Source organism: Parasteatoda tepidariorum, chromosome 7, assembly GCF_982258835.1.
Source record: "Parasteatoda tepidariorum strain Cologne lab strain chromosome 7, Ptep-v5.0, whole genome shotgun sequence".
NCBI classification, from domain to species: Eukaryota; Metazoa; Arthropoda; class Arachnida; order Araneae; family Theridiidae; genus Parasteatoda; species Parasteatoda tepidariorum.
In genome coordinates, this window is record NC_141761.1 from 17,593,695 (window position 1) to 17,615,796 (window position 22,102).

A 22,102-nucleotide genomic window follows, 5' to 3' on the forward strand; every position below is an offset into this window, starting at 1 on the left:
CCGAATATTTGACTGATCATTCAACCAACTGAATTTTCCACAGAAGGGCCAAGTACTTGTTACATCCCTCCCTAGTTTAAATGCAATTGTTATTGCAACTTGAGAAATTCATAAAATGGCGGAAAACGTGAATTTTTAAACTGCTCACTGTTTGTAGTTTAGATTTCAATTTTTTGTTGCTTAAGTGATCTTTTTCGATAAAAAAAAAGGAAAATGTTTACGATATAGAAAAATCTAATAATTAATAAAATAAAATAATAAAGTACATTACAAAATAAGCATTTAATTTTATTTTGAACTATCACAGTTTTGTTTTTATTTTAGGCTTTTGTTTAAAACCTATAAATTTTCTTCCATTAAAATATTTAATTTAAATTTATATTACCTACTTAATTATGACTAAAATTTTTCCTAATTTCATTCTGTGGGGATTGCAGTTTTTTTTTATTTATTAGAATTTAATTCTAAAATAAATTTTCGTATTGCATATGATAGAAAAAAAAACATTTCTTTTCTTCAATGTTTATTTATTTTGATAAATCTATTGTTCATATGATAAAAATAGCAAGTTTTTTTTTGTAAAAAAAAAAAGGATAAGTTTTTTTATTTTTGAATGAATTCTAATAATGGAACACTACTAAGTTATTGATATGACTAAGTTTATTGATAAAAAAAAATGGAACGCTAATGTTTAAATAAACATTACTACATTTGTCATTAACATCTCCAAATACATGTGCGGCCCTTCGTTAGCCAACCTGCTGTGCAAGTGGCCCTTCACTCAAAAAGGTTGTGCACCCCTAGTTTAGGTGTTTAGCATTTCATGTCTCCAATATTTCCTTTTTTTCCATTAAATTGTTAAATGTTTTAACTATTGGGCAATTCTGTGTAAAGTATGAATTAGTGATGTAACGAATAGTGATGGGGCCGAATACTTACTTTTTAAAAATTTCTCTTTTGATTGTAATTTTGTAATTAAAGTAATTTTAAATTAAAAATGAAATAAAATTTAACTTGATTTATTTTGTGTAATAATATAAATATCTTGATGCCAATAACAAGGCAATATGGCTTTTATAAATCTAAATAATTAATAATAGCATATTTTAGTTATAGTTATACTTGTAATTTATATGCTATTTTATTTAAAATAAGAACTCATTACTACTGTTAAATGTATTCTTAACTTTCTTTTTAGTTAGAAAAATTATTAAAACCCAGAAAATTAAGAACTTTTTCAAAAGTTTCACTTCTGAAATTTTAATTTTGTAATTAAATAATTTTCAAATTTTAAATTAAAAATGTAATAAATATTAACAAATTTGCAACAAGAAAATGTTTTTATTTATGTAACATTATTAAATACACTTATGTATTATACAACTTAAATTGAGTAAATGTTAGATTTTCTAATAATTAATGCAGTGAAATGTAACTCTGCAATAGTCATGATTAAATGTATTTAAAAGCACATTTAAAAAAATATCTTTCTTTATTATTATGCACTTATTCAGCCAAATATCTAATAGTATTCATATTTAGCCAAATAACTTCAGTATTCGGCTAGGCCGAATAGCGAATAGTGGCCGAATATTCGTTACATCCCTAGTATGAATGAATTTTTTTCTTCATGTTATCTCTTTCTTCTTATCTTATCATATTATTTTATTTCGCTTTCACTCGCATAGCGTAATTGTTCTCTTGTTTTGTTTTTTATTAGTTATTTATTAATTTTTTTTTTTTTTGCATTAATTGTAATTTTTTATAAATAATTGTTCATTTTTTTGTTTGTTTTTTGTGAATTTTAATTTAATTGTTAATAGTGAACATGGTGATTGGTGGCGTGCCCAAAATATTGTGTCACGTGCCATTGGTTCGCCATCCCTGGTCTAGTACAAACTTATTTTATTTCATAGGCTGATCCTTCACTGTTACTTAAAGAACTGGCCTCTGTTGCTGAGTTAATTGAAGACAAAATAAATACGAAGGGAAAATACTTAGAAAAAAAAATATAGCAGAGAAATTATCATGTTTTCTACCATTGATTGTAGACAAGGGATTAAAAAAAAAATTTGACTGATTTTTTTAAGCACGTTTGTATTATTTTATTTAAATGCATAATTAATACTATTTGATTGATAGTGCACCAGAAAACATTTTGTCCGACCACGCATGCCTAAAGAATTGGGCGTCCTATAAGATGCGTCATTGCAAATTTTTCACACCCTTTAAGCAGTTTTTTTTTTTTGTTATAAGACGCAATTGGAATCAAAGATTTTGCATTTTCTGTAGTATTTTAAATGAGATTTCTTACATGATCTTTATTTGCAGGATGAGAAATATATGTTTATTGTATTGTACTGAAGCTTTCCTTTCATCTTAAGTAAGTCTTTATATGTTTTATATATTCTTTGTTTTATATAGTCTTCATTTGTTCTTTGAATTTCTGAGTTCCGAAATATAAGGGGTAGCTACAACCTGTCAAGTGTGGTCCCAATAGTTAGGTCTTTTTTTTTTTTCTTTTTAAATATTCTATTTATTAATAATTTTCTGTTCTTTAAAAAAAATCATCTTTTCTTTGTAATACTATTGTGTTTTATGGTTTATTTACAGTGCGACAAGGAAAAAATTTACCACCCTTAATAAATTTTGATCTAATGATTGGATCTTCGTATTCAAGGACTTGATCTTAATGGTTGAAGGGTGAACCTCAAAGACTAATTAGTGCAGATCAGGGTTGGCAAGATTTTGCCACAGGTGGAAAAAACCATGGTAAATACCGGTAAAAACCGTCCTGGCAAAAACAGGTTTTTGCCAAGCAAATTGGCAAAAAGTGGCAAAAACCTATATTTTCCAAGATGAGAGGACAAAAACACATTTTTGATACAAAATTATTCCTAAAATTGAAATATATACTATAAATATAAATAATTACAAAAAAATTAACAAAATTATTATTCCATAATTAAATGATCATGTAATAATATATCATTTTAGTAGTTTAAAAGATTATTGATTGGAAAATTTGTGATTATTCTTTTTTTTTCTCCAGTGAAATGAACTTATATAATTATAATTTAAAACATAAAATAACTATCAATATGTGTAGTTAATTATTGTACAAATAATAATTTTTTATAATAAATAATAATATTATGCAAATAATAATATTTATTTATTTGTAAAAAAACATTTATTTTAGGATTCTAAAATGAAAAGAGATCACAAACTTTCAATCTTTTAAAAATTATTACCATTATATTAATTATTAATATGTTAAAAATAATTTTTTCATGTAATGTATCAAAATTATTATTCCTTATGATTGATTTAAATTTGTTTCAAGTATTTTGTAATAATATTTTATCAGCAATTTAGATAATTTGGTTTTTGCCGGTTTTTACCAGTTTTTGCCTGTTTTTACCAGGTTTTTGCCACTGTCCTGGCAAAAACCCCTTTTTGCCGGCAAAAACTCCAACCCTGGTGCAGATGGTATTTTAAGTTATGAAATCAGATGCAAAAACGTACTTTCTCTGGATAACCATACTTTTTCTCTAACTGATTCGGATTTCCGACCCCTTAAAATATGGGGGTAGCTGCAATCTGGAAAATGTGGTCCTAATAGTTTGGTCAGTTGACCATTATAAAGTTTCGACCCCCTTAATGTTAATTTTACTTTTTGCGTATCTTGAAAACTTTTTAAGCCAATTGAAAAAAATTTCTCACGATTATAATATCAGTTTGCCCAAAGTTAATGCCTTGTAAAAGATAAATTTTTAATCATTTTTTATTCTATTTTAAAAAAATGTCAAACAAATTTTTAAAGTTTGTAATTTCCTAAGGCTAAATTTGAACAAAATTAAGTCTAGAAGCTCCTTAAGGATTTAACTTTAAATATATAACTTCTTTAAAGTTCAATTTCTTAGAATATATTTGACTATCGTTCAAAAAAAAACGTGAAAAATATATCTGGAAAGTTAGTGAATTTTATTCTATTTAATTAACAACCTTGCAGGCTTGTGATTCTTCCACTAATTCGCGGGGTTCCACAAATCTCAAGACCGATTATTCACGGATTTCAGTGAATTAATAATTTATATTCTGACAAAATTTTCTCAGGATTTCGCTAATCTATAATTTAATTTTTGATACTTACGTAAAATCTCATAAACAAGACATTTATTCCGCCCTTACATCATTCCATTTTATTGTTCAGTTCTTATTCGTGCACCATAATGACTCACTCATTTATGCAGATTTGTTAAAGAAAAGAAAAACTTTGGATAAATTGCAAGAACATAAGGCGGGGGGGGATACTAACTTCGGTTAGAAATAGTGAACTACTGAGGCAAACACAAAAGTATGAAATTAATAATTTAAAAAAGGTGTGTGAAAAAAGTGACCAGTTATTTACTTAAGTCGCAACTTTTTTTTTGTTGACACCTCTTGTGGCAAATGGTTAGTTTCTGGTCTAAGAATTCTGTTTAAAGAAGGTTTTATTTAACCACATACTACAGAGAACTCCACCCATGGAAATTCTTTTTTCCAAATCTCTAGAAATGGTCGCTTTCTCTTCTCTTTGTCGTAAATTTGAAGACTTTTTCTTTTTTTCCGATATCGTTGGATGGACCACTCTTTACTGTTATGGTTTTCACCTTTTTATTGGTATCATTTCTGATTCCGCTATCAAAATAATTGCTATTGCTTTGCTGCCGTAAATATGTAAATCTCCAGTATTTGAGAGCCCTGGTTGGAGGCAGCAAGGAGAAGTCTACAGTGACCTCATGAGTTGGGCGTTACGTGATCAGAGGAGTTGTTAATTTCTTCGTTTGGAGTCCAAATGCGCATGCACAGAGCAACTTTTCTTTTCTTTACCATTTACGTGAGCATGCGCATTTGGTCTGCCGAAGGAATTAACAGGATTTCTAGATTAGTGGGGTCATTTTAGAAGTGAGGCGTTAGACTCTTGAAGGATTTAAAAAATTGAAAATGTATCACGAGCATTAATGGGAAAATGGTCGTCCACTCGACGTCAGATTTGAGAAATTCGTTGGGAGTTTTTGAGCCTTGATTTAGAGGTACCTTTACAAATTCAACTTAAGAAAAAAAAAGTAGTTTCACAAAATACTTTTATTAAAATTTTATTTTTGTGTTGATTTTTTAATATAATTTTTAATTTTCACAGATTATATCTAAGTTTTCACAAAATAGGTACCTCTCAGAAAAACCTAGACAGTCCCCTGTTCTCTTACATTAGTTGTCACAAAAAAAGAGCTTTCAGCACATTTTTATAGACATACAGCAAATAAAGAATCACTGGCAGCCAGGTTAACATGTATATCGCTCGAATAAAAAGTTATTTAATGGCATCAAACCAATAGAAAAGAAATAGTAATTTGACGAGGAAAGTTGCAATGTACAATCAATACTAAGTTGCAAATTATGCATCAGCAATCTTCAAGGAAACTAAAGATCATGAATGTAAAGAGTATGTACAAAACAAAATAAATGTGGAGAAAATCATTGTTTCTGATTTAACCTGTGCATGTAAACCATCTTTTTAAAATAAGCTAGTAATAAAAAATTAGTTCATTAGAATTAATTTTACAAAAATATCATTTTTAGTATCTTTAATATTGTATCACTAGCAAATATTTTTAAATGAGAAAATATTTCTAATGTAAAATGACTTAGAACTTAATCTTTTTTCATTAAAATGGGAAATATTTTCTTAAATGATGTTAATATAGTGTTTGGTAAAGCAATTTAGTTAACAATTGCTGGATAAAAAAAATATTTTTTCAATATTCTTTTTATATATTAATAGATAGATATATAGAGATTTTAATTAAAAATCAAAATGAGTTTTTCAAAAAGTAAAATGTGATTGAAAATATGATTTTGATTAATGAATAATTCTTTGATTAATGAATGTTATAAAAAATATATTCATTGTGTTCGTATTTTTCTACATTATATTTTATTCTGTTGTTTGCTTATGATTAAGGAACCATTTTTTTATATTTAACTTATTTTCTGAAATCTCATTTATTGTTAATGATTAAATATTTCTTATTTGAGATTAATATTTTAATGAACACAGTATATATAGATTTTTGTAGTTGTTCATAAGCAGCCTTTGTAGGAATAAGAATATAAATTTAGAATAATTTTTTTTAAATAATTTCAAGTGTCATTTCTATTGAAATTATTAAAAATATATTTGTGATTTGACTATGTTAGTATTTCTTTTTATTCGAGCTAAATGCAGTGATTTACAGTTTGCATTATTCAAAATTCATTTAATTACCTACATTGCTTTTTATATTACTTTAAGCAACGATAATTTTTTTATTATTGGTTAATAGTCTGACAAACATAATGTGCCCAATTGAAAAGAAAAAATTTATTTGACATCTTTTAACAGCATTTGCGGGTAGGAAACTGAACTCTGTACTACATATTAAGTGATATGTACCTTTAACAGTTACTATTTTTGCTAAGTCTGCTTGAACTGTAGTTTGATTTAAGTTTAGTTATAGTAAAGATTGTTCAAATTTTTTCAAATCATTCTGAATTTAAAATAAATCAATTCATGGGCGTTTTATTTTTCCAGCATTTTTACAACTATCTCATTTTTAAGCTCTTAGACCTTATTTTTAAACAAAAGTTTTGGTGAAATTTTGCATGAATCAATAAGAAGCCTGTGTACATTTATTTATTGAAAGAAATTGAATTCTGATTGGTTACATTTTGAATATTTTATTGCAGTTTCTGTACAATTTTCTCAACATGGCAACAATAATCACTGAGAGCTTGTTTGGTCCTAGTAACAGAAGGCGGTGTGTCAAAGGACGAGCTTCATATATTGAATCTGTTGATAATTTGCTATCTTGTGAACAGACAAAATTTGATACTTACGATTACCATGAGGATAATGAAAAAGTAAATTACCCAGAAATTTTTGAACCAGAAGAAGTAGAAGAAGAACCAGTTACCATTGATTTGTCAGCTTTTTTGCAAGATATTCCCCTTTTAACTGAAACGACCCCTGAAAATGCTGTTGATTCAACTGCAGATGATAGTCATTCTCAGTTCCGTGTTACAACTTCATTAATTGATTCCACTCCTGCTTTACCAGATAACACAACATTAAAAACACTAGATTCTTATGATAATACTTCGGGTGCACCTGCTGTTCATGCAGCAGGTGACCCCCCTTTACCAATTCTAGATATGAATTTGGCAGAAGTTCCACTTAATATTGGTAGTCCAACTAAAATCAAAGAAAATGTTTTCTCTCCAAGTAAAATATCTCCCAAAAAGTATATCAAGCCTAAAAGTCCTTTAGGTTTTTCAAATCCACTAAAGAAATATAGAAATTTTTCAAAGGGCAAAGATTTTGTCAAGAATCACATAAAAGTGTTTGGTAAATATCCCGTAATTAAGTGTGAAAAATTAGATATTGAAAATTTTGTAAAAATGAACAATATTAAGGTTAGTAATTGGCCTTTATCTCATGTGAAGACTCCTAAAAAAAGTGGGATAAGTCCTGGTGTTAAAAGAGTGCGAGCAAAACCTATTTCAAGAATTCCTAAAGTTAAAAAACCAGTGAGTGGTAGTAAATCTTTACCTACTAATGCATCTGGCATTCTTGTAAGTGCATTACATCCAAAAACAATACCAAGTAATGGTTTTGAAACTGGTAATAAAAATATGCCACTGTTCTTGAATAGGGTTTCCGACAATCTGTCTGATGTAACACATTCTGTTATTAAACAAAACTTTAATGGAAATGAGAGATTAATCAGGATTGTCGGTCCTCATTTTTCTTCTCCACAGAAATCCACTTTATTTCCTATAAAACAACAGAGTTTGGGTGCACAAAACTACAAATTGCCTCTTGTTACTAGCATTAACAGATTTAAAGATGTTTCAAATAATAACAGGTGCAAAATGTTTCAAATAATAGCTCCCAAACAATATGTTAGTCCTGTTACCTTAAAATCTGTAAATAATACTGTGTCACCACATATTTATTCAAAACCAAAGCAAGATTCTGCTTCTTCGCTTGTCAAGTCGAAAAATTTCACTCTTGTTGAACCACACATCAAATATTCTAAAACTTCTATTAAACCAAATGTCATTAATGAGCCGTTTGATATCATGTCCGATAATTTCTGTTCGCCTAAAATAAAGTCTCCTTCCAAGTATCAGAAAGATTTTAAGGTGCAAGAAACTGAAAAATCTTTTGTTACACCTTCCAAAACTGTACACAACAGTCTGGAGAAGATTATAAATGAGCCTATTTTGCAAGATACTGGAATCGAAAATCCATCCACGGGAAAATCGCAAGATGATGATGAACAAAACTTGGATTATGATTTATCCAACCAAAACACTGAGTTACAAAAAACAAAAGAAAGGGAATCTGTAAGTTCTGCCGATTTGATTATGGATGTTATGGCAAAAGCTTTTAAAACGCAAGCGAAAAAATCTCTAAGATCTAAGCCATCTAATATAAAGGGTGATCAACAATCTACTTCAGTTTCTCTTGTGCCTAAAACTGAAATTTGTAAAGCATATAATTCAACTTTAAATGACATATTGTTTGGATTTGATGATGATGATTTTTCCGAAGATGCTTGTGTAGATGTCACGCACATAGAACCCACTGAATCTCATTTAGCTGAAGCACTAAATACACCTACAAATGCACAAGTATTAAATGATGAGCACAATGAGCCAAATAAAGTAATCAAATACAAATATAAGAGAAAACAAAATAAACAGCCTTCTCTGGATTCTGTATCTAATTCAAAAAAAGATATCAAAATCATTTCATCTACGGTTGCAGAAATTTCTAATGATATGACTCACAAGTTAGTAGATAAAGATATTATAAAATGTAATAAAATATTAGAAACTAATGATCTCAGTTCTACAGTTAATGTTGATGCTCTTAATCAAGAGACTGATGTATTATTAAATGTATCAGCCAGTAATCCAGATGTCAGAAGAAGAAAAACATCTATGAAAGATACAGATTCTTCTCCTTGCCTTGATCAGACTAATGATATGCACAATAATACTTCGCTTAATATTGAAAAGGCTGAGACATTAACAGCTTCACCTGTAGGTTCTCTTAGATCTAGACAGCTCCGCCATACAGGAAGATTATTGAAAACGCCAGAAAAAACTGTACCTGAACAAAATCAAGATTTCAACACTGAATATGGAAGCCTTATTAAAATTATTGAAGATTTACCTAGTCCATCTATGACTCCTTCATGCAAACGTCGACAGTCGGGAAGATTACTACGAACACCTGAAAAGTCAGATACCGAAGTAGATTTTAACACTGAAGATGGCAATCTTATTAAAATGGTTGAAAGTTTATCAAGTCCATCTTCTTGTAAACGTCGACAATCAGGAAGATTACTACAAACACCTGAAAAGTCAGATACTGAAGTAATTGAAAACAAATCTCCAAATCTTCCAGCTCCAAATAATAAAAGAAGGAAGTATTTTGCACATAGTTTTAAAAACAAAGCAAAAAGAAACTTTTTATCTGTCAAATCTTTGAAAGGAAAGAAAAAAATAAGTAAACCAATTGATATCATACAAGAAATCAAAACAATAACTGGGGGGAAATTGAAAAGAAAAGGAAAACAAGCTAAAAGTATTTCATTAGAAAAGACTCTAGTTACAGAAACACCTAGTAATTTAAGCAACAAATCCAAAATGAAATCTACTTGTAAAAATAAAAGAAAAAGAATAAAAACACTTAAAGTTCTTTTTAAAAAACCAAATTCCAAGTCCAATGAGAATAGTTTAAATGAAAGTGATCTTAATTGTTGTGACTCAAAAAATGAAAATTGTGACCAATCAAATAACAAAACTCTTACTTCTACTTTCAGAACGAAGGTAGTTGATAAAATGGGAACTCCAAATGAGGATGGATTTGAGCATGATACTAGCAGTACCTCTCTTCACCAGAAGGAAGTTGATTCTGAGATTGAAAATTCTAATCACCTAGAGAATGATTTTCCAAGAACGCAGCTTGATCATTCAAATTCTGGTGATTCTTTGATCAATGCCAGCTTAACTATTTCTCCTAAAGAAAACTCTTTGGATGAGTTATTGTTAAATGACTCAGAAAAACTAACAGATCCCATAGCAAAAATAGTTGAACCAAATGCTGTTAATGCTAGTAATAATTCAGATGAATTTGAATTAAATGCTCAATCCTCATCTATAAATAATGAAGAAAGCTGTTTAAATCAAACTCATGATGTTCAAGTAAATGATGATTCTAAATTAAGTGCTGATAACTTGGTAGGTGATATATCCTCAGTCGAAGGAAATGAAAATAAAAACATTGTATCCCAGTCTATAAACCTCTCTGATATCGGTAGTGAATGCCCTGAAACTTTTAATATTACTGAAAAGAAGATTAATGTGGGTGATGAAATTTTAGATAATGAAATAAAATCTGGCAGAAAATTTTTTGATATTTGTGAAAATAGCATGTCGTCTTATAAATCTGAAGGAACACTTGTAACAGTTTCTAATACTTGTGAAGATAAGCTCATTTCTTCCATTTTGTCAGATATTGTTTCAAATGTAAGAGGTGACAGTGATGCTTCATTAGGCATTTCCAATAAAAATTGTGATATTAAACTTAATTCTTCTAATGAAGTTTATAGTGATATTCAGATAGACTGTTCTAGTAAAATTGACAGTAATATCCAGTTAAAAATATCTGATGATAAAATTAATAACATCGAGCAAGATCCTTCTAATGTAAATGATGATAATAACAGGCATCAAGTCTCTTCTGTAGAAACTAATAGTGACATCCAGATTGACTCTGTTGAATTTGATAGCAATGTCCATTTAAACTCTTATGATGAAGTTAATAATGACATCAGACTAGACTCTTCTGATAAAATTAATAGTGACAGCCAGTTAAATTCTTCCAGTAAAATTAGTGCTGATATGGACTCAGATTCTTTTGATAAAAATAATGGTGTCCAACTAGACTCTTGTAAAAATAGTGACATACAAGTAGATCTTTCTGATAAGAATAATGCAGTTTTGCCCTTAAACCTTGATGATGGAAATAGTATGGAAGATTTAGGTAATCAAATTCTACAAGAAGAACTTGATCTTTCAGGAAATAAGTGTTGTCAGAATACAGCCGCAACTGAAAAAAATGAGAATTTGAATCTGACAAATTCATGCGAAACAATATTAGATGAAAGTAATAGTTCTGAAACAAAGAAGAAAAGGGGCAGGAAAAAATCGGTTACTAATCTCACTTCAAAGAAAAAGACGTGTCCAAAAGTAAAATTAACTGTGGCTAAAAATCTTAATTCTTCAGCTAAAAAAGGTTCCATAAAATGGTATTTTTCTGAGCGAAAATGCTCAACTGACTCTATTCCTGATGCCTCTGATTTGTTAAATTCATTTGAGGACTCCTCTAATCAAAAAGGCTCTGTTACTATTACCTGTGCCACTAAAACGAGCTCTTCTACAGTAACTGTTGATACAGCTGAGGATAACTCTGGTGTTTCGAAAAGTATAGAAAACCGTGATAAAACTTTGTCTGATAGTTTTAATGTTCAATCTGAAAACCTCCCTGTTCCACCTGTCGTAGTTAAGGAAGAACCAATGGATATTGAAGAAATGCCATTGATTGACTTTCCCAGCTCTTCTCTGAACATTAAAATTGAAGAAGCTCCTCCCGTGGCAGATAATAGCTCTACAGTAAAGAAGTCAAAGCGTTCAAAGAAAGCTCCTCGGCCATTCTCTCCTGACATGAATATCGCAAGTCTAGCTATGAAGAAAGAACTGAAAACTGTGGAGGATATGAAAGGTAATTTTTTTTTATTATTATTATTACTATTATTCATTTTGCTGATCAGACGTAAGTGAATGTTTGTTTCATTGATTATTTATTTCAAGAGCCTGTTCAATGCCTACGCTTTAATTATTTTAATTTAATTAATTTTCACACATAAACAGACTGATGGATATTTATGCTACTTGGCATTATCTATTTACAGATTTAAAATGTAAGCCTGTTGCTCTATCGAAATGTGAAGCTTGCAGCTTATCTTAAGCTAAATTACTAGCTAAAAACGTTTTGGACAATATTATATTCTATTCTGCAATTGACACTTGAAAAATTATTCGTTATACCTTAGCTTCTACATTTGTATACTGTTAATCTATTTCTTTACATAAGAACATTTGAAAGCCACCAATAATAAATTGTAACAAGCATTTTGAATTTACAATAGTTAATTTTGATCCATGCTGATGATAGTTTTCAAGAACTATTTTAAAAATCATTAAACTTATCAAAATATAATAATTTTTTAAGATACCACGAAGCAAATACGTAAAGACATTGTAGTTGTCGGCACCAGTCACTTCAATGAAAGCCGATAATTTTACATTAGTAGAAAGGCTGAATATTTGACAGATGCTAAATATTCTAATTCTTTTGCAGAGCACCAATCGTTGACTGATAATAGGGGAATGTGTCGTTCTTTCATTCAGAGAAAATTAATGATACCTTAGGTACAATGCACGATAACTTTCTCTTTCAAAGAAATTGTAATTTGAATAATTTTTAAGAAACTTTTGTTGCCAAATAGCTTTGCAAATTAAGCCTATTGTTTTTAAAACATGTTTTCACCACTTAATTTTGAAGTGATTTTCGGAAATGAAATAAAATGTAATTAAATTTTTGTTAGCACAGTCCTACTCTTGATATCCCAAGATTTTATATCTCGAAAACCTTGTTATGTCAAAAAAATATTTTTTCCTCTTGCCATTCATTACATATCCAATTGTTAATTTGAGTTCCTATGCGAAGAGTTTCTCCTCAAAACCTCTTTTTGTCAAATATTTTCCAAAACGGGAAATGATTTTTTTTTAAAGGCAAAATCACAACGTACGTTTGTTGTAGACCAATTCTTTTCTATTTAATGCATAATTATTTTTGTCTTTTGAAAATTATCATTGCTGTATTTAAACTTAAAGTCAACTATCATTACATGCATAATTATTAGCAATTATTCTTTTGTTTCATGAAGCTACTTTCTATAGTTCTATTTTATAATAAATTTTTCTACTTTTTAGAACATATTTATCTTTTTACTTGTTATCTCGAAAACTCACTATCTTGAAATTTAGCCTTCCTATAACAGGGATGAGATTCTTCCGCGGATCCGCGGATTTCCGCTTTTTTTCAGATTTTTCCATTTTTCCCGCTGATTTCCGCTGAAATTTTTTTTTGCACAAGTTAAAATATTTTATGAGGAATTTAATTTTCCACGGAGCGAAATTACTGAAGTCTTTATTCCACCCTCTGAAGTTTCTCTAAAAATCATTTCCTTGGGATAAAACTGGTTGATCTTTATACAGGGATGAGATTCTTTTTGTCTCTCGAATTTCAACCTTTTTATCAAAAACTCCGATTCTCTAAAAGTTTCGTTTTTTTAATAAATATCCCGCTTTTTTTTTAAAATTCAGTCATTGAAGTAAAATAATTATATTTATTTACGATTTTCAAAGATAAACTGAAAATTCAAACTACGTTCTAGCTGCTAACCCTTCCGCATTTTTACTTATATTAGCTGTTTTCTCCGATTTCACGCACAGAAAATAAGATTTTCCGTATTTTTTATCCGTCGGCGGGATAGCTCGTATTTTCGTAATTCAGACGTCGCTGCTTCTTGTATTCTGGCGTGAAAACAAACAAAAAAATAGGAAAAAAAATATAGGTGGATTTGCGGTGAAAATATTTATTTGCTCATTCAATTAATCTTGTAAATTTTTATTTATTATGTCTAAACAAAAGCAATACAAACAAGCCTTTTAGAAATTTCAAGTCCAGACTCTGCAAATAACTCGATTTTTATTCACGCGATTTTAATATCAATCATCGATTTTCGTATTTACCTGATTTAAAAGTTGCGCATTGCGATTCTTATTTGCGCTATTTAAATATCGTACATTATGATTCTTATTTACGAGATTTAAAAATCCAATATCGTGTTTTGTATTTATGTATTTTTAAAACTGCGATTTTATTATCAAACATCGATTTTCGTATTTACCTGATTTAAAAGTTGAACGTTGCGATTCTTATTCAGGCGATTTAAATATTGTACATTGCGATTCTTATTTACGAGATTAAAAAAACCAATATCGCGATTTGTATTTACGAGCTTTTAAAACCCTATGTAGCTACGCGAGCTTAAAATCCAATGTCGTGATTCGTTTTTGCGGTTGTAATATAGCGCGATTTAAAAATTATGCATCGTGATCTAAAAAATACGCATCATGATTTGTATTTTGCGCATTTTTTAAATTCGATGTAGAGTTTCAAATTCACGTGATTTAAAAGCCTCATATCGGGATTTATTATCACATGGTTTACAAGTTTAAAAATCGAACTTTTTTTGTCAAATTTTTGTTTATATATATATATATATATATATTTATTTTTTTTTCTTGGATTTCCTCTTTTTTACTTTCTGACTACTCTCATCCCTGCTATAACTTATATAGATAGACGAGATATAGAGAGTATACTGTATACCAGGATGAACTGCTTAAATGATGTAGTTGTCTGAAATTCAAAACTGGACTTGGTGTATTGTTCATTATAATGTTAGGGTGTCGTTGAATGCATAGAGTATTGAATACATGACCTTTTAAATATCAAATTCTAAACTACTTTAGTTTCTTGTGTTTCTTTTGAAACAACTCAATTTATGTAACCATTGCTTTACATTTCTTGTTTTACTTTTTTTCATATATAAAACAGAAGAAGTGTCTTCGTCTTTTATGATGACACCTCGTGGGAAAAGTTTTTCACTTGAAACTGTTGCAATTCCTTTCACAATGGGTAAGTAATTCTAGTTTCTGTTTGCATTTTTTTTTTCACCATATATACAGACATGTGATTCTTCCTCTAATTTGCATAATTCTACAAATCACTAGAGCGTATCATAAAGTAGTTATTCAACATCGTAATTAAAAATTCTTCATAAAAGAAATCAAAATTTTAAAAGTTATGTGGAAGTCGCAAACTGTTGAAAATGCCATCAACAAAACCGTGTGTTCAATAAAATTATTGCATATGGGGTGCATCAAACAGTTATTCTTCAAATGTGTAATTCGAAGCTCAGTAATAAAAAGCAATCAATAGAGCCTCATAAGTTGACAGGTGTATCGTCAATGATCCAGTGTGTAAAAAAGTGGTCCTTCAAATACATTATTTGAAATTTCTCGCATGTGATAATGAATCATTAATAACTAAGAAAATCTGTGGCAATGACTAACGGAAATATAATCAAAAATTTACAAAATCCTGATAATGTTATGATATGAGGATTTCAAATCTCGAATACCTGAATATTCACTGTTTGAAGTGTTAATTATACAGTAGGGAACCGATTATCCGGAACGATCGGGGCCATCGCTTTTCCGGATAACTGATATTTCCGGTTTTCGGAATCACTACAAAAAGCCGTTTTTTTTTATTGTTAAACCCAACTATAAAAAAAAAATTGGAAATAATCTTAGAAAGAAGAAAAAACAATTAAGTGATACACTAATGATGGTAAGGTGAACATCTTTCAAAAAGGAAAGGAAAATCCTAAAATCTTATGAATAAAAAAAATTAATGGCGGGAAAATTTATCGAATTTCGTTCCAGTTTTTTGGTTTTCCGGATAACGGGCTCTGTACTGTATCTTTTTTTTTTTTTTTTCAATTTTTCCGCAGTTATCACTTGATTGTTGCAAATTTTTCAAATTATAATTTGTTAGAACATGTGAACCTCGAATTATACATTTATTTAATTCCCTTTTGTCGCCTACGATCGGTGTATGCCAAATTTGCACAAATTGCCGCTCAAATGATTCAGCTCTTTAAATATGTAAAGAGAGTTTTCATCGTATATACACACGGGGAATTATCATCAGACTTTTTTCAATTTTTGTCGTAGATTTCTAAATTTTTTTTTTTTTTCTGATGCAATGACAATTTATGAAATGCGAAAAAGGTGGAATGTGTACATTTTTCATGTGTATATATTCTTTTACTTTTGTGCATGAAAATGACAGTTTTTTATTTATTTTCTATGTATTTAAAAAGATAAAAAATTAAGCACTTAAAAAATATGGGGGGAAAATTTCAAATAATTTCTTCCACCATATGTCTGTGTGCTGTTATAAAATTGTCAGTAAGCTCTCCTTTTTAATTATCTCCATTCTAATCTAAACAAACTCTGATTGAAATAATCCTAAAATGCAGTCATTAAATCTTTTTATTCTTGATCTTGTAAAATCCAATCAACAGGAGTCATTGTATTCTGGATCTGAAAATTAGAAGCAAGGAATATGATTTTCTGCGAATATTGCAGAATTCCGCGAATCTCCAGACCATTTGATTGCAGACTTCGGCAAATCAAAATCAATCTGGCGGAATTTTGAAACTTTTGTTGTATATCCCCTAATTCTTCCGCTGACCTGATTCTTTTGGTTTGGCAGAATTTTGTCATTTTGAATATTTGGAACTGTGCTGGAATCTGTTAGTATCAGGATTCTTATTCACACTATTTTAATATTGAACATTGCTTTTTGTATTAATCTGATTTAAAAGTTTCGCTGAAATTCATTTTTAAAATCCCATATTGCGATTCGGATTCACAGGGTTGTAATATCAAACATCTATTTTCAGATTTATAAGTGGTATAGAAATTATGCATCGCAATTCAGATTCAGGCCATCTTAAAATTATGCATTGAGACTTAAAACTTCGATATCGTTCATATTCACACAATTTTAGAATCTAATGTCACAATTCACATCCACACGATTTTAAAATCCAATATCTCGATTATTATTAGAAGTAAGTTTTTTCCCTGATTTAGTTACTATAAAGGTGTGATATTCTTCATTGCTAGGTAATTTATTTATAAATGTTAATGCAAAACATTAGTAAGTTAAATATGAAATGTGTTTGATCTATAAATTGATGACTTTATATCAATTTTTTCCTCTTGAAGTTTTCAGGATTTTTTACTTTGTGTCACAATGACCCCTGAATCAAGATGAATACATAGATAGCAGGCAGGCAGGCAGTCCATGGACTGCCATTACAGTAAACAAATCAATCTAGCAAATGGATTTTTTTTTTTTTTGTAATTTCTGCAACAATTTTGAAAATTTTAAAATGGTGGTGAATTTATATAGTTTGAAAACATTTAACTCTGATTATTATTTCAGGTTGGTCTCGAGAGTTGGTTCATAGAGCAAATCAAGAATGTAAATCGGGCAAAAAAATGTCTGACGTCTATTACTTTGGACCAGATGGTAAAAAACTTGTAAGTAATGATGTTTTTTATCCTTCATTCTCTGTAGCCGATTCCGACTATGTCTCTTTTATGAGATTAATGCAACATAATAAAAAAAGGTTGAGTAAAAGCTATTACGTTCAAACCCTCCACTGGGTATTTGCTACTAAAATCAAGAGAAGGCTACTATTTCTTCCAAAAAAACAGCTATGAAGGCTACTATTTTTAGAAAATGACAACTAATTTTATGAACACAATGTATTCCAGGGTACTTGCATATTACTGCATTCATTTAATCCCTACCCTGGCCCAAGGTTGTCTCTAGCCTGAAAAACCAGTTTTTCTAATCCCCTTTACCTCAAGTGTAGAAATGGAATTCTGCATGTTTCATTTACATTTCATTACAAAGGCTTGGCCACTAAAATACCTTTAATGGACCATGGGTTAAAAACTCCTACTTTGTTATGTAAAGAGTTCCTAAGACTCCACTTTTACTAGAAACCCACACGGATTTGGGAAAACAGGGGAAACCCAAAATTATCAACAAAAAAAAATTTTTTTTTAATAATTTATTTAAAAAATTTATTTTGACTCTTAAAAAGCAGAGGAAGTAGCAATTTTTTGCAAAAACTTGGAAAATCCTACATTATCCTTGAAAAATAACCAGTCTCAGAATTTTCAGTAACTGTAATCAGTTATTGAGATTTGAGTCAAATAATTTTAGCATCTTATACAATTATTTGTTGTAAAAATTTCACTTTTTAATGGTTCCACAACCATGCAATCCTCCTCATTCAATGCTATTTTTGACTCTCAAAATTTAATATCTGACATTAAAAATAAAGATCAGTCTCCTGACAAAAAAATTTTATGATATCGATAAAATATGGTCTGGATTTTTATAGAAATTATCCTGACATACCTGAAATAGTTGGAGTTTTTTTTTTTTTTTTTTTTTTCTCCATTATGCTTTTTAGCAGTTTTTGCACTCAAGTTGAACAGTCTAAGACAATTTTAGACTTAATGATTTGTTTTACCTACCATATTAAAAATGTTGAAAACCCTAAAAGAAATATCCTTATTACTACTCCTTTTAAAATTTAGCTAAAAAGTTGCATATATGTCATTGATTTGGATTGTTAATTTATTCTGTTCCCTCAAGTTTGTTTTTTCTCTCTTTTAATGTTCACCTTTTTACTAAATTTTATTTAAATCCTCACTTCTGTTATTTTGTATGGTCTAATCTATTTATATTTTCTTTTTCTTGCAGAGGTCTATGCCTGAAGTTTTAGCTTACTGTAAGTACTTATTTCTCACATTTGAAAATGAATTTGTATGTTATTTAAGACTTTTTATTTTTCACATATTTTATAAATTTAATGTGATTAAATAAAGTTTTCAACATTAAGAGAACCTAAATAGCATTTAGTTAAATTTGAAATTCATGATTAGCTTAGCAAAGGTTGTCATGTATTAACTAACTTAAAGGAGCCTCTGAAGTTTGTTGTTGGATTAATTTTGAAATAAAAATTTTATTTTTTACATTAATTTTTAAATTCTTATGCTAATAATAAAGTGCTCTGTCTTGTACGAAAAAATACTCTAAAGCTTTTATGGACACCTTTTCTTTTCTCCTATCTCTACAATTGTAGCTTTGTTCTTAATATGAAAAAAATGAAAATTTTGAGCTGTGAAAAATATAATAATGTATTTTGAACAATTATTATTTTATAAAATGCTGTATTTTGTTTCATGTGCTAAATTTTAATATGCAGTAAAAAATTTACTTACAACTTTTCAATTATAATCTCCAATGAAAGTAATTTTAATTAATATGGTTGCTTTCTTCTAGACTTGTAAATTAATGATGAAATACAACAATGTTTACTAGAAATAATATTTTCTGTTATACTGTGTTTTTCAAAACAATGTCCACCAAAATTTTTTTAAATGAAATTGCTATTTCAGGCAGTAGTACACTAAAACTACAAAATACTATATTGGGATTAACATAATGTTGTAATTAAAAAATTGCAGTGTATACTTAGATTCAGTTTGAAAGTAATATAAATATGTCGTAAATGTTTTTTTTTTTTTCTGGTTGTGTATTTATAATTTAATCTAAAATTCTGCTGATATATTAACGTTTAAAATTTCACTAAACATGACATTTCTTCTTTCCTTAGATTAATTTTAAGTATGATAAATTGAGCAGGTCCTAAAATAAATAGTATTTTTTAAGTGTTGTATGTTTGTTGCAACTGGTATGAAGCTTCTTTTTTTTTTTTTAATGTGTATTAGCTATGCATTCTGTTATTAATAGCTAACTATTTTTTTTCCAGTGTCCAAGCATAATATTAAGGATTTATCTAATGCCAATTTTACTTTTTCAAAAAACCTTATCTACAGAGAACCATTTGAAATTGAGCGTGATGCTAAACAAAAATCAGCTTTTGCTCCATCGACAAAAAGCAATAGTAGTGCAATAAAGATTTCTGTTTCACCAAAGAAAAAGGCAACTACAAAACCTGTTAAATCTCAATCTGTTATAATGTCTGAGAGTGCCAGTCCTGTACCAAAATCTGAAAATACTCCAAAGAAAAAGAGTGTATCTAAAGCAAAGAAATTACCTTCATTACCCAACTTAGAAATTACACCTATCACATCTAAAGACGAATCTAAGAAATCTGTTGTGAAAAGAGGCCGGCAAACTTCTGTCGATAAAGCAGGCTCTGATAAACATTTATCTCCGGCACAAATGAAACCCAAACTTGCTGACAAACCCAAATCAGCAAAAAAGACTTGTAAACGAGCTTGTGATAATATTCCTGAAAAGAAATCTCCTACTAGGAAAAGTAATCGTCTATCTACCGCTTCAACGGAAAGTGGTCTTTCCGAGTCAGAAGATCTTTCTCCCGTAAAAAGAAGAAAGCTTTCAAAAGCTGGTACTAAACAAACATTAAATAAAGACTCTTCGAAACCTGGTGATGTGTTTTTGAATAGTAACTGTATTGCACAGAACACTGCATCTAAAAAACTTATTAAAGTGAAATTTCCTTTTCATAAGCTGTAAGTATCATTTTTTTTTTTTTTTTTTAATAATGAGATTGTATATTATATTAATTCTTCTGCGAATGCATCTCCAAGATATTTCCTTTAAAAATTGGTGTTCTCTCATACTGCAAACGATATACCTGTTTGTGTCTTTACGTCTACAATAAAACCCTGATTACTTCACTTCAGTTATCTGACATCCCTTCTGGCCGGAGTAAATAAGTTTTCCAGTGCTTATCACCATTTTTACAGCTGATATTACCTCATTACTATTACTACTAGTAAAAAAATGACTAAAAAGTTAATTAAAGGGGTTATTTATGATTAAATAATAAAACGAAAGTGTTTTATAATTATTATTTGAAAAAATAACTTAACTGTAATTTATACTCTTAAATCTAATTGTAAAGTTTCCCCATTTATCCATCAATTTTCCAATTTACCACTGGTCTCGAAGGTGTGGGGTAATCAGGACTCTACTGTACTGAGTATATAGATTGATTTGTTATTGATGTTAAAAATGTGCATTACTTTGTCTATCCCTGTTTTGTTAAATTTTAAGAAAATCTTAAATAGTTATACATGTTATGACTATGTTAGATACTTTCATATTGAAAGTCTTTTATATTTATGTTATTCATTTTAGTAATTTACAAATAATACTTAATCAATTTTTCTTTTATAATTAATAATAAATTAACTCGTTTAAAATAAGTTTTTATAAATTGTGGTCATTCATTGGTCAATTTTTTTTAAGTTATTTGTTGTCATAATTTATAGAGTGTGTCTTTGATTCTAATTCCTCTTTAGTTTTAATTCAGAAATATTTTTTTCCTTAAAAGTAATTTCTTGTAAAAATATTTATTTATTTTTCTTGTTTGTCATATAAAATAAATATACTCTATAGTAGAAATTTGATAATTTGCATTGATGTTAAAATGAAATTTTATCTTAAAAATAAACAAAAATTAAGTGAAACAGTTTAATTTTTAATTGAAATTAATTTATTTGTGCTTATTCATTCATTACTATGATGTGATTAATGTTTATTACTTTAAAATTGCATTTGGTATTCTCAAAAGGCTCCTATATAATCAAATATATCAAATGCATTCCAGAAAAAGAGGCATTCAGAAAAAAAATTTTGAAATACTACTCTTATTACTTGTTTGTATAAATTGTCGCATGTTTATTTTGAAACCAAAAGTCAGTTTTAAATCTCATTCTGCCTAATATGAAACAGTTTCATTTGGGATTAACGTTGAGGCATTAATCAAGAATTCTTTTTTATCTTTTACTTGTTTATATTTTTTTTTATCTTAATCAGATGGATAGAGACAAGAAAAATTTATCTTATGGCACTTGTGAATTCTTTATTTTGTATGTATCTAGTCTAACAAAGAAATAGAATAATATTAATTATCATGTAGATATCACCGTGAAGATATCATTTCTAATTAATATTTTCAATAATGTTTGGTTGGTTTGTAGATTTGATTTAACCACAAATATATATTTCATATTATCTTATTTAAACACCAATTTCCATTGTTCTTATTGCTTCTATATCTTAAAGACCAAATGTGAAACTTAGGTAGATGTGAATCTAAAACATTTTTTCATGTCTGGAATCAACAAACTTATGTTATTTTATGATTTAACATAT

At 28.8% G+C, this 22,102-nt stretch overlaps 1 protein-coding gene across 3 annotated transcripts in view; it reads left to right on the forward strand.

Annotated features, from left to right (window-relative positions):
• Positions 1-22,102, forward strand: part of LOC107457197 (uncharacterized) — a 56,616-nt gene that overhangs the window by 3,299 nt on the left and 31,215 nt on the right. For 2 of the 3 annotated variants that reach the window (XM_071182922.2, XM_071182921.2), the window contains 6 exons: positions 2,332-2,383; positions 6,772-11,881; positions 14,849-14,929; positions 17,315-17,412; positions 18,653-18,680; positions 19,725-20,451. In XM_071182922.2, the coding sequence (XP_071039023.2) occupies positions 6,793-11,881; positions 14,849-14,929; positions 17,315-17,412; positions 18,653-18,680; positions 19,725-20,451 (6,023 nt within the window). In that variant the 5' untranslated portion in view covers positions 2,332-2,383; positions 6,772-6,792. Of the gene's footprint in view, positions 1-2,331; positions 2,384-5,430; positions 5,489-6,771; positions 11,882-14,848; positions 14,930-17,314; positions 17,413-18,652; positions 18,681-19,724; positions 20,452-22,102 lie in introns of those variants that run through there. The other variant, XM_071182923.2, reaches the window with a different exon arrangement.